Consider the following 15,935-nt stretch of genomic DNA (forward strand, 5'->3'; position numbering starts at 1 on the left):
CACCAATAGTTATTTATTTTACGATTTTGCTTGCATTCTTTTAAATGTTTCCCGACTGTTCTAAACAATAAGTATAATTGAACTGTACGATGTTACAACAAGAGAGACTTGTTTAGACCACGAAGGGTTAAAAAGCGAGAATAATCTGTTGTTGCGGTAAGGTTCGACTGGTCGAAACACAACTCCGGAAACACCGTCCTCGAATTTCTCCGAAAGCTCGGTATCTCTGAATATTTCAAGTCGCGTATTAACGTATTCCATTGAGCCAGAGGAAAGCGCCCAGGACCCGCTTTCCCGCTGCGTTCCCCGAGGGTCAGGGCTGTCCCTTTGTCGCCCCTTTTCAATGCTGCGTCTGCCTGCCTGCCTGCCTGCCTGCCTGCCTGCCTGCCTGCTCGCCCGTCCGCATGCCTGGTTCGCCCGCTGCTCGCCAGCTGCTTCTCTCTCTGGAAGAGACGTTTTTCAAAGTCCCCTTCGTGCTAACGATCACCCGGTCTCTTCCTAGCCCCGATGCGAAACGCTTGGAGGGTCGAAAATCCCGCTGGGAGATTATTTTCCCTCGCTTCTCTCCGCTTCTACCCGCCTCGCTTCGACCCGCTCGCTTCGTTCCGCCACCTAGCTTCCATCCCCGCCTGGTCTTTCCGTCCTGGCCTCTCAACCGGCGAGTATACTCCGTGCGGAATATTACGAGCAGATATAGGGGGATGCTTCTCTCGATGGGAGAGAAAACTTTTACGGCTAAACCTACGGAACAGCTACCTACCTTCCGATTTCGGGGATTTTTGTATATGTTATAAATCTCAACTTTTTCCATTTTTTCTGTTGCACGATAGAAAAACTTTCCGCACCATACAATGGATTCTGCCTAGGTATAATTGTGCGTCTGTGGCTCCGCAAGCGTTAGTATGTATATATTGACTCGAACGTTCAGCTATGTCCAGACAGCCCTCGTTCGTCCTCCCGCGAATGTCCCTTTAGCATTTGCATGGAAAGAACTGGAGTCAACAGAAGCCATGGTATACTGCGAGGCAATCATGGTAGTTGCTCGTCCAGCGGCATACGCGATACGAGTCGAAATGTAGCGGCCAACAGACTGCGAGGCGTCTTTACTCTGAATCTGAGTCTGATCTCGCGTTTGATCTGGGTGTAGGTTTTCACGACCGAATCGATCGGCTGTCCATCGCCGGGGATCGCGAAGACCACCGATTCCTCGGACGAACTCTCTACTGAGAAGTCGAGACCGATTCCACGGATGAGGAACTCGATACGGGGTGAAGCTACGACCCTGCCCGGAAGGCACAAAGACCAGGAAGCGGAACGACGATGAATTATAGAGTATCTCGGCTCTCCCGCGCCAACCGTGGGTCGATAACCACTTCGCGGGGCTAGGCGATGCGTACCGAGAATCGATAACGCCATGCATTATCGATGCGTTTTCCTAGCGAGCACGCCGACACCGAAATTACACAGACACATCGGTCGGAATTTATTTGTCTTCTCGCGACTCGTCGGGCCGATTCCAGCCAGGGGTCGTTTTCTATATTTTAATTTCTTTTTATCTTTTAAAATGTTCGATGCCCGTCGCGCGCACCGACGATCATCACGCGATGTTACCGATTATCCGGTGGACTGCGGCGGGAATGTTTCTCTTTTCGCTGGTACGTTCAATGACCCTTCGCCAGGATCGATATTTCGGCTAGATAGTCGAGCTAAATTATAAACGGCGGACTCTTCATCGCGGTACCGTCTGCACGTACCGCCGCGCATACCCACCGATCAATATTTCTAATTTACTTTTCCGGCTACGACGCGACAAGCCAATGTTCTCTGTGAAATTATATGAATACGCGTGCCCGCAACTTTCCCATCTGACTTTCGCGATTGAAATTGTCGCGAAAATTATTCGATGATTCTACTGATCTCCGAGCACCGACTGCCGCTGTTACCGTTCGATAAAAAGCAAATGGACTCAAAAGAGTTGCCAGACAGTCTCGCAAGAATTTCGATCGGGGAGGAACCACGAACGAAAATACACGAGCTGCAGCAATCTGGTTGCCTCGTGATCTCGTCACCTCGTCAGTGACCTAAGGCAAGTTGCGTGGATCAGAGGAAACACCGAGAAGCGGAGGCACGGTGCAACTGGCCAAGGCGAGGCGAGGCGAAGAACGAGCAAACCAAACAGAGCAATCGCGTGCACGTGTGCATCTCACGTGACACACAGCGATACGGGTTACACGGTTACACGCTGGCTCGCATCGTTGGTGCACACGAACACACAGACACACGGACACGCGAATACAGAGAGACATGGACGCGCGGCCCATGTATCGAGACGTGTACATAGCGGTGCGTGTGTCCGTGTATATGTACACCATTGACCGGGATATCGTCTGTCTCGGGATGAATGAACCATTACGTCACGCACTTGTACTCTCTGATCCCCTTCCACCTCTCCTCCCTCTGTGCTTCTCCTCGTCCGTCGATTCTGTCTCGGTCTCTCTTTTCTACAGGCTCTCGTGTTCGCGTTATGTTATGTGCTCTGCACCGTGCCAGCCTGCCTGCCTGCCCGCCTTCCTTCCTTCCTCCTTCCTTCCGTACCTTCCTTCCTTCCATCGATTAGCAACGGAATTTCAAGCGGGTAGGGAGGCGGCGATAGAGCTATAGTTTCGATTGGAGGTCAACGTATCGCGGTGGCTCAGACACCCGGCAGACGTGTCTGCTCTGTAAAACCTAGTGGGACGCAGAGAGGGCGAGGAAAGGGCGAGGAGAGAGAGGAGACCGAGCTGGCAGCGTGCGGGGAACAAGGCCGGCGAATCGCTTTCGTTGCACCACTGATACACTTTCCTGCCTAACTGTGCAATCCTATCTGTGCGCGCGGTCGATCTCCCCATCCTCTCGATTCATTCCTTCGTTTCGCACTTCGCGATAAATCGCGCTCGCTTCGGATCAAATGGAACAGCAACGAACACCCGTTTTTGTAGGAAAAACCGTAAATTAAAAAATTATTATTTATCGACAGGCTCTCCAGGTATAATCGATCTTAACATCGGATAATACGGTAGGTAAAGTTCAGCCTTCTAGAATCGGCTCGCGAGGTTCCCGACCGGGTTCTTTCAAGTTCGGATACAACTTGGCCTTGTGACCGTCGCTGTTCACTCTCCCGTGGAAGTCAGGCTTCTTCTCCTTGGGCGCGCTACGCTGCAACCAAATGTCCAGCAGACTCTTCGGGGCGTAGAAACTGCCCTTGTGCAGTTGTTTTCCCAAGGACATCGAGGTACTTGGCGGCGGCGACATCGGTGAATCGGTGGTTGCTCTTATCACACTGGCTCGGGCGGTCCCGTCCTCTTTCCCGAACCTATGAAATACGAAACGAACACGCTGTAACGCGTTTTCTGTTTGTATCCCTATTCGTGTTCGATCGTCGAGCTTACTCACCCATCCAATTCGCGCAACGCCTGGTCTAATTCGACCTTATCCTTGTCGTCCTTGCTCCGTACGTCCAGGAGGCACGTTAGAACTTCGGAATGAGCCGCAGAATTGTTCGCGTGATGCTTCAGGAACGTCTCCAGTTCTCCCCACAACAGCCTGTAATGTTCTTCTCTGCGTACACCGCCTTTCCCGCCGCGTCCGCCGCCTATGCTTGGTAATGGTAACGCCTCGTGTTTCGTTTCCAGTTGTAACAAGCTGAAAATTACTTGTTTACATTGTAACACCTCCTCCGCTGTAAGCTCCTCCTTCACCATCAAGTCTGGCAGCGGGTCTATCAACTGAAACACGAAAGTCATGTTAGTGCAATCTAGTCGGTAAAACGAAATAAAGGATAAACTGCGTTGGGTAATAATAAACAGAATTTACCTGTTTTAAATTATACATTAGTGTACTGGAAATGGTAATTGGCCAATATTTTGTATGCCTCTCCAATCTGGACCTCATTTTTTCTGCTGGACCTTCGCCGTTGCTGTTTGTACTTTGTTTCAAAGGTACCAATATGTTATTCCTCATGAGCCTCCCAAAATCCTGTGACAAACGCAGCTGTTATATAGACAAGAAACTATTATTGCATACCGTGCATGTTACTTACGGTTATTCTGTAATCTGTCACGCGTCCACCACAGCCTTCGCTGATAGACGGTGGATCCTCTAACACGCTTCTGGCAGTAGACAACGTGTGTATGAAGATTTCGCCACCGTGTGCGGCGAGCAAGTGCGATATAGTTTTACCTCCGCTTTTCCGAGCCATTTCAAGCATCACGGATCGACCATTCAACAGGAAATTGATCAAGCAAGATGACGGCCTACTGTTTACATCCACCGGTGTGATCCTGTGCATCGCGGTGCAGTTTTGCATTTCCGTTGAGCTGCATCCTCGCGGAGTACACCATTTCAAAGTTACCGTTTCGTACTCCGACCCCTCCTCGAATCTTCTGAACGTTTTAATCAAGGCCGAGTCTTGCGGATTTCCTGCGAAAGCCATCAAACTATACGTATTTAAGGGTTCCTTACTACCTTTGCATTCTCAATTAGAATCAAAATACCTTTCAGAATCGCGGAATGCGCTGCCGACGAGTGAAATATCTCGACATCGTAATTAGCAGAGGAGCTGGCATTTTGTTCTTCCTTCATGGGTATCCCCGTGACCGTTGTACTCGCCAAATCATAGTGAGACAGAATCAAATGAGAAAGTTTCGAATGTAGAGCTGGTGCCTTGATCGAGTGCACTTCCACCATTAACAACGGCGAAACCTAAAGGAAAATACTCTGTAAAGTATGCACAGAATTTGCAGAAACGTGAATAACAATACCTCTCTAGGTCCCTGGCTAGTAACTTGTGACTCTATATTGTTAGGAAAAATGTTCAGTATAACTAGGTGGCAATAATCCACAGGTATCAAACTGTAACAAAAGAAAAATGATCTTATTGTAATATTGGTAGTTGTTAGAATCAAACAGTATTTTTAAAAGGAATACTAACTGATCTGAAGCTAAAGCGGCTTTATTTTCTTGAGCCAACTCGTTGAGGAATATGTTTTCTAAACTTTTCATATTGCTGTTGTCCCTTGCACTGGTAATACATATTACTCTGCCCCTGTTCACCAATTTGCTAGCATTCTCGTTCAAGGACGTTCTCTTCTCGTGTTGAATTTCTGAACATTCGTTCAGCGTTCCTATAGCTACCCGTAAACCATGGATTACGGAATAATCTTCTCCAGGCTCTGGGGTTTTTGTTGGTACACCCAAAATGGCAGTGCCATTCATGATCTAAGTTGCAAGAATTACTTTTAGAATGCCATCGTTTTAAGAGAAATTAAGAAACAAAAGTAGATAATCCATGATAGCTTACGTGATTTAAATTTTGCTGCGAAGGCTTCCATGAGTTCAGCACGTAAGCTGCACGATCGGTTACGACAAATCTTATCTGAAATTTAACCACAAAAATAAGCGATATTTCGTTTTTGAGTTGTACAAATTTTTTCACGAAATTATACATAACAAAAATGTTCTACCAATTTTCCAGTTGGAAAGAGATCCCACACTATTCTGCAATATTCTAAAGAGGCTTCTACACTGGTAGTCCACAGAGATTTACAAACAGGTGCTAAAGGAATTAGATTTTGTCCGCGACTCTTTAGGAAATCAAATTCCAGTGGACATTCGGTGGATATACCAAAATACGGTGTATGGTCCAAAACAAAAATGGTCTTATGATTTGCCGGATACATTCTTCTATACCATTTTAAAAATTCGCCTCTTTTTCAAACATAGTTCGTTGCAATCCTATTGTTTACAGATTCGTTATAAGCAGAATCGTGCATCACGGACCTCAGATATTGTAGGTTAGAATACACGACATTATGAAATCATTGTAGCTATTTTAATAGAATTATAGCCGTACAATTACGGTGGTAAAAGAAGAACGTTTAAAAATATCATATATTTGCATTCTTCTATAATTACGTGTCATTTCGTTCAGCTTAAACAATAAGTATCTCAATGTGACTGTTACAATTCTCTCAATGTAGTAAAACAAACGATAGTTAAAATAATTAATGTTATCAATGTAGAAAGGTCAATAATTATTAACAAAGTGGGATATCATTACACTGAACTAGACTCATAATTCTTTTCTCATACAATTTATGTATACTCGTCTGTTAACGTTTCAAATTTCCCAGTATAATCTGAGTGTACTTCCGTTACTTTGCTATATAGTTCAAAGTTATTTATATATTTTATCATTTGCGATCAATTAATTTTTATAATTTTAGACGTAGTATTTTAAAAATTATTGTTCTATTCTCGAAACCTGCTGAACTAAGTCTTTTTATTATAGAACTAATTATTTTGTAATTTACTGTTCATGTGTTGAGCGAGTTGTACTTTGTGTAAGGTTCACAACTTCCTTTCCGATTGGAAGTCTCCTAGTGGCATTGATAACGTAAGTATTCTGTAACATTATAACTATTTATAACAAAAATGTTCATTTAAACAATATAAAGATGTAATTTACTGAATAGTAAAATTACGAGGATTAATATTTATACAAATATAAGTATGAATATCGAATAGTTACAGTATATACGTATATAAATATCCAAGTCGGTCAGTGCACGTGGCATTGTTTCTTTATAATTTTAATATTTGGAATTTTGTAACATAGAACCACGAGACTTTAAATTATGCGGTTGATAGTTTAAACTTCGTTATTTATTTATTTTTTATTTGCTAATTATGTTTTAAATAGAATTAGTATTTTTATTACTATTTAGTTGAGGTTAGAAAGCGAGGTTATCATCCTGTGAAAGTTGATTTAAAGATATTGCTACAGAGCGTACTGTAACAATTTAATAATTCAATCTACACCGCAATCATCTGTATATTTCTCTTTTGGTTAGGTTAATCGTAAGTTAACCACAACGTTAAGATGTCTGGAGGTTTAGATGTATTGTCTCTCAAAGAGGATGATGTTACTAAAATGCTAGCTGCATTCACCCACCTGGGTGCAGAAAATGTCAACTTCCAGATGGAACAATATGTCTACAAGAAGAAGAACGATGGTAAATTCTATATTAAATCAGATTGATAAAGTCCTGCTGGAAAGTATACATTTTAATATCTTCTATTTACTTTAGGAGTTAGTATTATCAATCTCTGTCATACTTGGGAGAAATTGCTGTTGGCTGCACGCGCCATTGTTGCCATTGAACATCCTAGCGAAGTGTTTGTCATCAGTTGCAGACAAACCGGCCAAAGAGCAGTTCTGAAGTTTGCTCAACACACTGGAGCTACACCTATCGCCGGTCGTTTCACTCCTGGTGCTTTCACCAATCAGATTCAGGTTTTTTATCATTTTATTTCAGTTATTTCTACAAGATATTATTACATTCGATATTCACCTAAATGATGAACAACACTTCCATAATTTTATACATGTTGGTTTATTTTGGCTTAATCTTTTCTGACTGCAATCGATAAATCCAACAAACCTAATTACTATATAAAGGCACCATGTGTATAACTTATAATACTTGTTTACAGTCTGCCTTCCGCGAGCCACGTTTGCTGATCGTTACCGATCCATCCAGTGACCACCAGCCAATCACAGAAGCCAGTTACGTGAACATTCCGGTCATTGCTTTCTGTAACACAGATTCCCCTCTTCGTTTCGTCGATATCGCCATTCCTTGTAACACAAAGAGTTTGCACTGCGTTGGTCTTATGTGGTGGTTACTGGCTAGAGAAGTTCTTAGACTGAGGGGTTCTATCGCACGCGAAAGTAAATGGGATGTAGTCGTCGACCTGTTCTTCTACAGAGATCCGGAAGAGGTTTGTTCGATAATTGTGACATATCATTTTACGTTCTTATGTAATTTTTTATTCAAGCTGATGAGACACTAGTTGTCAGAAGAATAATTGTTAACATCGTTTAATTATTACTTAATCTTTTCTGCATAAATTTCTCAATCTTATCTTCCTTACCAAATTAAAGTCTGATTAATCATAGAACTTTATTATGTCATTTTAGGCGGAGAAGGAAGAACAAGCAGCTAAGGAGATAGCACCGGCTAAAGAATTTACAGGACCTGTAGAAGTTGCAGCCACCGCTGAACCTGGTTGGGTAAATGACATCGAAACTACAGGTACGGTCCCAACAGAGAACTGGGCCGACGATGTTGCACCACCAACCGCAGCTGCAGTTCCAACTGCAGGTGCTGCACAAGCTCTCCCGACCAGTGGAGATTGGGCTGCTCAGGTAAACAGAGAGTTCTTCACCTAATTAGCAATAAATTTCCAGCAGATCGAATTATTTATTATTCTCTCATTTATATAGCCTTCTGAAGAATGGACTACTGCACCAACTGCCACAACCCAGAGCTGGGGAGGTGCAACACCTGAAAAATGGTAATTTTATTCTCTTTGAGAATTCAATATGACACACTTTTGTACAGTCGATGTAATAAAGTGATTTAAAATGTACTTTAAAATGTATTTTCTGAAATGTAGGAACACATGATTTTTGCCGCTTATAATACATGACGCAATTCAAATAGCTGCAAGAATCATTTGTGCTACAGAACAAACATGTAAACAAGCGATACCAACGCGATACGTGCGTCATAGCACAGACATCGGTAAACTAACAAGCCTTAGGAAAATCGTTAATAATTATATATTTAACAACAAATTCTGTCAGGAAAAAATACGAGGTTATGCGCAAGAGTTCAGAGTACTTTCCTCATTTATAAAACTGTGCCTACCTATCGTAGAATATTCTTCAAAAATCAGTTAATAAAAGTCAGTCCAAGGTGAGGGTACCGCTACGGTGGCAGGTTTGTGAACCAATTTGCTCTATCCTGCTCTATCCTTCCTATGTGTAAGATCGGGACAGAGACGCTCGTGCCACCTCCCTTTCAGCAACACTTTTAATCCCCTGGTAAGTATGAGGCGCACATGCTAAGCAAAGAGGTATTCGATAAGGACAGTCTCTTGCAATTTTCGGAGAGGGAGAAAGACAGACAAAGAGCTCCTCGATAATCCGCGTACTTCAAAGATTATTTATTAATAACTTGTATACCGTTAATGATTCATAAATATTAGCAATTGTGGAATATAAAATGAACCTTCAGCTACTTTCCCATATGGTTTTTAGTCGGATTTTGTGTCCGGTAAAATCGTTATTAACGATTCATTCAACCCGTGTCCTAAAATAACGTCAAGTAAATTGACAGATATACAAAAAATAAATTATTTTCACAACTGTTGAGACTTAATTGGTGAACTTTTATAATTGAAGAATGTAGAACACAGCCTTGCCTATACTCTCATTCCATTTTTATGCAGGTTTAATGCTTAATTTGTTGGTTATTAACAAATTTCAGAAAGTTGTCATGATTTATATGTCTTTGCTGTATATTCGTGATAAGGTAGAGTGACTACATTACCGTCAAAAAATGGTTTTATGTGCCTTCGTCCTTATATAAGAATATTTTGTCGCTGGTACAGGGCTCATTCGAAAGAGGAAGGTTCAATCTAGTGCGCGCTGGTCGGGAGCTGCCGAGATTATGCAGATATCACTGTCCAACACGAAAATTATTTTGCAATACCTGTTGGGTGATTCTTATAGACTTTGTCACGCAACGTTTTCGAAAAATATTGGTTTTTGTAAAACTGCATGATTTTGATGAAAAATGACGTGTTACGCAAAAACTAATCACGCGAGAAAGTTCGCGATGTATTGTTTTCTAACCGCTATATTCGAGTGCAGCTTTTGTATAAAACGGTAATGAAAGATGAATAAAAGAATATGTACACGCAGTTGGAAAGTACATGTATACAATATGATAGCCTTAGATGATTGTTATGCGTTCACAAATGATTGTTATGATTCACCATACAGCCGCGTAGCATCAGAACCATAATGGATCTATAAATATAGATCTATATATAGATCTTTGTTAGAAAAGAATTGTTGTAGGGCCAGAGTCCAACGGTGCACATCAAAGAATAATGAAATTTATAGTTTCCTTGAAACACTTCCATCTTGCCTGGCACCGAAGAACGTCTGTATAAGAAATCAAAAGCATCTTTCAACCAGACCTCGCCCACCATATTTTATTCACACCATCTTGCTCTTATCTCAATTGGCTGTCGGTGCGCTTGTCCTTACAAAATCTATTGTAGTGTGTTTGAATTATAGAGTTCCGTGTCGAATCGATCGACTCGATCGAGGGTTTAGGGAAATGACAGAAACATGTGAAACGCCAAATTCTGGTAACAGTTCGATCGCTACAAAAATTGTCTGAAAATTTTTGTTTGACTCCGTTTCGGAACAAAACGACACGCAAATGTTTTTTTCATTCTCAGTGTGGCTGTGGTTACGGTGCGTAACTTTGCAATATTCACGTAAGAATGAATGATACTTTTTATACAACCTAGCTTATCGAATAAGATTAATTCATTGCATTGTTAATTATATTACACTGTCCAACAAAATTAAACTTTTTTCGAGTTTTGCAATACCTGTTGGATGATTCTTATACACTTTGTCATCCTAAAACCGAATCTGAAAGTAGAATTGCTCCATCACGCAACGTTTTCGAAAAATTTTGGTTTTTGTAAAAATGCCCGATTTTGATACGAAACGACGTGTTACGCAAAAACTAAATACGCGAGAAAGTTAAAATTTGAGTCAAGAGATAGAGGGGACTCTCCTCTACATATTCATATAGTCAATTATATTTTTATGTACTTCCTAATAGTTGTAAATGGTTGTTAAAGTTTGAAAATGTGCCGACGCGGGTACTTTGTACGCTCTATTTTTGTATTTATGTGAAAAATCCTTTATCTAGCGGGAATTTACTATACAGGAATGCATTCTACAGACATTTCTGGTAAAGAAACCATTCACGAAAAGTATTTGGTTCCCTTAATGTACGAGAAGGATCAGAAAATGTTACTTGACAGCGTGTGCACGACGCGTTCGCGCCAGACGGCCATTGCAGCCTTTTCGCGACTCGCCAGGGCCGTGGCTATGCGTAGTCGACGTTGGTACCACTCAAGTATGTCTTTGCTTACTATGCTTAATTACATACATTTTTTTTGTCTTTTTGGGTGCCAATCATTACAAAAAATTATAAAAATACGAGTTATATTCACATTTCATTGTGGAAATGCTTAATTAAGAAAATTGAATACAAAAACTTACCTATTTCTGATGTAAACAAATTAAAAATGTTTCCGCCTTGCTTGACGTTTGTTCCTGGTATCCCGATTTTCAATAATAAGTGTCCAGCAGTAATCAGCAATCATCCGCACATAAGTCTTTTCCTTTGTAACGTTTTTCCATTGTTGAAATATCTTGATGAAAGATTAATGCTGGAATGGTATTCCTTGTTTTGATTTTAAAATAATTTCGTCATGAATATAACAAAAACAGTGCGGCTGATTTATACACTACCGCGAGATTTTATCGATTTAATATAGAGCGATCTATGTCTTAATTATGTACTTCGATCAATAAAATCGATAAAAATAGTCCCATTTACATAGTGTTTGGACTTATTTTAATCGGAAGAATCTTGAATGTCCATTGGTATTACAATTATAAAGATAAGACAACAATTACTGAAAATAAAATTTTCCAGTCACCGCATTGCTGCGGCCAATTTTCTTTATTAAGCATTTCCACAATGAAATGTGAATATAACTCGTATTTTTATAATCTTTTGTAATGATTGGCACCCAAAAAGACAAAAAAAATGTATTTAATTAAGCATAGTAAGCAAAGACATACTTGAGTGGTACCAACGTCGACTACGCATAGCCACGGCCCTGGCGAGTCGCGAAAAGGCTGCAATGGCCGTCTGGCGCGAACGCGTCGCGCACACGCTGTCAATTAACATTTTCTGATCCTTCTCGTACATTAAGGGAACCAAATACTTTTCGTGAATGGTTTCTTTACCAGAAATGTCTGTAGAATGCATTCCTGTATAGTAAATTCCCGCTAGATAAAGGATTTTTCACATAAATACAAAAATAGAGCGTACAAAGTACCCGCGTCGGCACATTTTCAAACTTTAACAACCATTTACAACTATTAGGAAGTACATAAAAATATAATTGACTATATGAATATGTAGTGGAGAGTCCCCTCTATCTCTTGACTCAAATTTTAACTTTCTCGCGTGTTTAGTTTTTGCGTAACACGTCGTTTCGTATCAAAATCGGGCATTTTTACAAAAACCAAAATTTTTCGAAAACGTTGCGTGATGGAGCAATTCTACTTTCAGATTCGGTTTTGGGATAACAAAGTGTATAAGAATCACCCAACAGGTATTGCAACATTTTTTTGGTCTTGGACAGTGTTATCTGCCGTATTTGCTTATACGATTATGTTGTAAGCGTGTTTTACATATAAAAATATCTTGAGTAAATCGCTTAGTTATCATTACACTATGCCAGACTGATAACCTTTTGCAAATTACTAATTTATTTCAGTCGCCTTTTGGTAAAACATTTTGAAATTTGAAAACTGTAACTTGCCATTTGCAAAAGTAACCGTAACAATTTTAACGCCAACTGGGACATAGCTTATTGATAACTGATTGTTGGTACAGTATTGAATGCAACTATTATTGATGTAACGGAGTGTTGGGCATAATGTTGCCCATACTGTGCAGCTTTTAGTATTCCCATAGTTACAATTCAGCGAGAAGCGTGGTGGTTTGCTACTTGAACCTTCTGCTGATCTCAATAATCGATATTTTATGATAGTATTCTTATACAATCGAGTGTACGTGTTTTCGTGTATATACCAATATCTGTGGTTCGCAAGTGGCAGATTTACAAGATCACCACCATTTTGTAGTTTTGTAGTTGTTTTTGTAGTTTCAGTCAAATCTTAGCTCAATCGTTGATTTTTTAAAGTAATTTTTAGAATTATCATAATATTTTTTAATCATTTCATCTTTTGGTAATTTTCTTTGAGATTTTTGACGACTGGCTTCCATTTAAATAAATAGTAATTTTTGGACCTCCATCTTAAACCTCACCCAAACCTTGACATTATTGTGAATTACTAACCCAGATATCTTTTGTAATGGTATGACTTTTTATGATGGTCGATGACTCCGTGAAATTGTATGGGCGAGAAATTATTATTCAAGCGTAGGTTCAGGTCGAAAGGAATTATAGGCTTGTTTAAAGTAATTAAGAAGAAAGAATTTTATTAATTCAAGTTGTCATTAAAGATAATTATTGAAGTATTGAAAGTATTTAGGTCATTCCGCGGAAGTTTTCCATTGTGTACACAGAAATCCAGTTTCATTAACCGTCCAGCTGTCTAGTTTCTGCAAAAGAAAAAATACGTTACAAATCATGGAAATACCAATATGTTTCTTACATAATAATGTTCAAGAGAATACATACCTACGAGCAAATGCATACGTCATTACTGTTGCAGTGGCCAGTGTTTCTACCCTGCATTCTACAGCTCTTATCGCAAAGCCAATCTCCGCCCGTTTGACAGGACCATAATGGTTCTACAACACCTCCGTTTTCAGTGTCCTCAACAGTGCGGTATTCATCTGTCAAGTATGCAACATATTTACAAGTAAGCGAAAGTCTACAGTTCCCCGTCTTTGTCGCGATAATTGTAAGTATTGTTTATACTTGTGTATTAAGAAAAAAAAAAATCAGATATATTTGTTGCCATGGTTGGGCACATTTTACATAACAATTGATTATTTGAAACAACGAATGATTTTAAATACGTTATTATTTGTATTGTACAAATAACATGAAAAATTTATTTCTATTTGACGTGTGAATCGAATAGATTATTTTTCAATAATTTTTTATTTCGATTACATCGTTCAAATAAAATAATAAATAATTTCACTCGAAGAACAGGTGATTGAAGCAACTAAAGTAATTTAATATATTAAATTTCGATATCAATATTTAAGTTTTTTAAGAAACAGTATAATAGATTTTAGAGAAACAACACCTTCTACACAAATATTAGCGAATCGTTATCATTTCTGACAAGTGATGCAAATAATTGTAAACATTGTTTTAACTAATAAGTCAACTCACCTTCGATATTCTTATTGGGAACAGCCGTAACTGCGACTGCGGCCAAGCAGAAGAAAGCAAGGAAAAGTGAAGCCTTCATGTTGTAGAAGTTCGATTGTAGTCTGTTTACTACTTAATTGTTCACCTGCCTCGGGGTCTTTATATACCGATTTTGTTTCTATCCGAAGAGTGGGTGGGGTGACCTGTGAAGTTTTATCTAGATGAGCGCAGAACTTTTCCGATGGAGAATTATATAATTGTGATCGCAAGAAGGATTAGTTATCAGAAGGTTCCTTGAAGCAAATAAATTTATCGATAATCATACACTCTAATCAATCGATTTGGTAATCGTTTAATTCCTCTTACGCATACGAGTGCGTCAATTTTTTGGTTACTGTTGTACGGTGCACATACAGTCTTCAAAGAAAGTGGACACTGTTGTGGGAACATATGTGCACGTGTTTATCAGTAAATAGCAGTACTTAGAGTACGTTTACGTAAATTCAATACACCAGTATATGCGAATACATCAAATACCGTCGATATTTCAATTATCTGAGATTCTAGAAAATATACGCAGGAAGTAATGATGGTGTTACGTCCCAGGTAGGACGGATTATGATTTTTATGAGATAGGACGCAGTTTTGAACCTACCTGCATTCACCGGCTACGCTTCGGGAAATTGAGGATTGTTTAAATAACTTGTATTCTTATTTTCCAAAACAAACAAAATTATTGATTTATTCAAAATTAGGTGCTGAATCAGAAGTTTTAAATATGATTTGACAAATAGAGATTATGTGTAGTTAACGCATAAACTAGATAGCTTACAAATATTTCGTTCAATAATAATAATGTTAATTTACCGAGTTGTTGGGTTCGCTTCGCTAAGTGGACACCGCAAGTCCACAAGTCGCAGGTTCCGCAAATTGCAGTTGCCGCAGATCGGAAATACCGCTAATCGCGGTTGCTGCAGGTCGCAGGTCGCAGGTTGCAGGTTCCGCCAATTCCAATTATCGCACTCACTGAACTTTGTTAACACCTTCACTAACTGTCCCAGAATTGGCAATAAGAAGTGGCATAATTTTTATTTGAAGTTTTATTTGTCTTATTCATGAGCGATCGAACCACCGGACGTGACAATGGAAGAGGGAAACATGATTCAAGATAGCTTATTAATAGTTACTGCAAATACACAGCCGTAGTTTTTGCGTTTCAAGCGGCCAAGATATAGTGAAACAAAAGATTTAACAGTATGTAATTCTCCGATTCAACCATATCTAACATAATATCGGGTTGGAACGAAAGTTCGTAGCGTTTTTAAATTAAATTTTCAATTTATATGCAAAGATAAAATTTAGATATTTGTAAAATCTGAATAGTATCCTCAGGAGAATAAGAATATGTCCTCATTTCTTCAAATTTTTAAAAACTTCCCTGCTATGAAAGTATTGCATTTGTTTAAAACTATCGCAAAATAAATGGTGAAAAAACCTATTAGTAGATACTCTTATGTTTCCGCTAGAAGCTCCTAAAACTCATTCTCATCGGTTTGTTACTTTTAGTCTTATAAGTTAACAAAAAAAGGGTGACACTGTTTTTACACGTCTGTAAAATCAATAATTTTTAAGATATCGAAAAATCCTTTGAGATTCGTTCATAGGTCACTAGTGACTACAATATATTCAAATTTGAACAAAACAGTACATACTTCAAAAAGTGTCCGATTTCGCGTGGAATGACCCTTCAGAGAACATACTACATCCGTAGGATTATGTAATTTAGAAGAGCAATGGTGCACGTGTATTCAACAACTGCATTATTTTTTTAAATGGAAATGCATACTTTTTTTATATAGACGGAT

General features: G+C 39.5%; 3 protein-coding genes across 3 annotated transcripts; 1 reads left to right on the plus strand and 2 right to left on the minus strand.

The window, feature by feature from the left end:
* Nucleotides 1-1,070: 1,070 nt before the first annotated feature.
* On the minus strand, nt 1,071-6,149 carry Asun (integrator complex subunit 13 asun). The gene is made up of 9 exons (XM_076784530.1): nt 5,502-6,149; nt 5,339-5,413; nt 4,970-5,256; nt 4,800-4,890; nt 4,533-4,740; nt 4,079-4,458; nt 3,853-4,014; nt 3,433-3,764; nt 1,071-3,352 (listed from the first exon to the last, which is right to left on the minus strand). Exons 1-9 carry the CDS (start codon nt 5,715-5,717, stop codon nt 3,067-3,069), a joined length of 2,037 nt encoding a protein of 678 aa, XP_076640645.1. The 5' UTR covers nt 5,718-6,149; the 3' UTR covers nt 1,071-3,066.
* A 133-nt stretch (nt 6,150-6,282) lies between these two features.
* Sta (stubarista 40S ribosomal protein SA) lies at nt 6,283-8,472 on the plus strand. The gene is made up of 6 exons (XM_076784588.1): nt 6,283-6,433; nt 6,891-7,052; nt 7,128-7,333; nt 7,534-7,821; nt 8,021-8,248; nt 8,327-8,472. The coding sequence occupies exons 2-6, from the start codon at nt 6,920-6,922 to the stop codon at nt 8,399-8,401; spliced, it is 930 nt and encodes a 309-aa protein (XP_076640703.1). The 5' UTR covers nt 6,283-6,433; nt 6,891-6,919; the 3' UTR covers nt 8,402-8,472.
* A 4,727-nt stretch (nt 8,473-13,199) lies between these two features.
* LOC143352330 (defensin-A-like) lies at nt 13,200-14,438 on the minus strand. Its single transcript, XM_076784684.1, has 3 exons — nt 14,092-14,438; nt 13,423-13,580; nt 13,200-13,343 (listed from the first exon to the last, which is right to left on the minus strand). The coding sequence occupies exons 1-2, from the start codon at nt 14,168-14,170 to the stop codon at nt 13,423-13,425; spliced, it is 237 nt and encodes a 78-aa protein (XP_076640799.1). The 5' UTR covers nt 14,171-14,438; the 3' UTR covers nt 13,200-13,343.
* Nucleotides 14,439-15,935: the final 1,497 nt, after the last annotated feature.

This window comes from Halictus rubicundus, chromosome 1 (genome assembly GCF_050948215.1).
Source record: "Halictus rubicundus isolate RS-2024b chromosome 1, iyHalRubi1_principal, whole genome shotgun sequence".
Taxonomy (NCBI): domain Eukaryota; kingdom Metazoa; phylum Arthropoda; class Insecta; order Hymenoptera; family Halictidae; genus Halictus; species Halictus rubicundus.

Coding starts and splice junctions, on each gene's coding strand:
- Asun (XM_076784530.1), bottom strand. CDS start 5,717: ATGTATCCGGCAAATCATAAGACCATTTTTGTTTTGGACCATACACCG. Junction 4,741..4,799: donor CTAGCCAGGGACCTAGAGAG/GTATTGTTATTC, acceptor ATTTTCCTTTAG/GTTTCGCCGTTGTTAATGGT. Junction 3,353..3,432: donor GCGTTGCGCGAATTGGATGG/GTGAGTAAGCTC, acceptor CGTATTTCATAG/GTTCGGGAAAGAGGACGGGA.
- Sta (XM_076784588.1), top strand. CDS start 6,920: ATGTCTGGAGGTTTAGATGTATTGTCTCTCAAAGAGGATGATGTTACT. Junction 7,053..7,127: donor CTACAAGAAGAAGAACGATG/GTAAATTCTATA, acceptor TATTTACTTTAG/GAGTTAGTATTATCAATCTC. Junction 7,822..8,020: donor TCTACAGAGATCCGGAAGAG/GTTTGTTCGATA, acceptor ATGTCATTTTAG/GCGGAGAAGGAAGAACAAGC.
- LOC143352330 (XM_076784684.1), bottom strand. CDS start 14,170: ATGAAGGCTTCACTTTTCCTTGCTTTCTTCTGCTTGGCCGCAGTCGCA. Junction 13,581..14,091: donor TCCCAATAAGAATATCGAAG/GTGAGTTGACTT, acceptor CATACTTGACAG/ATGAATACCGCACTGTTGAG.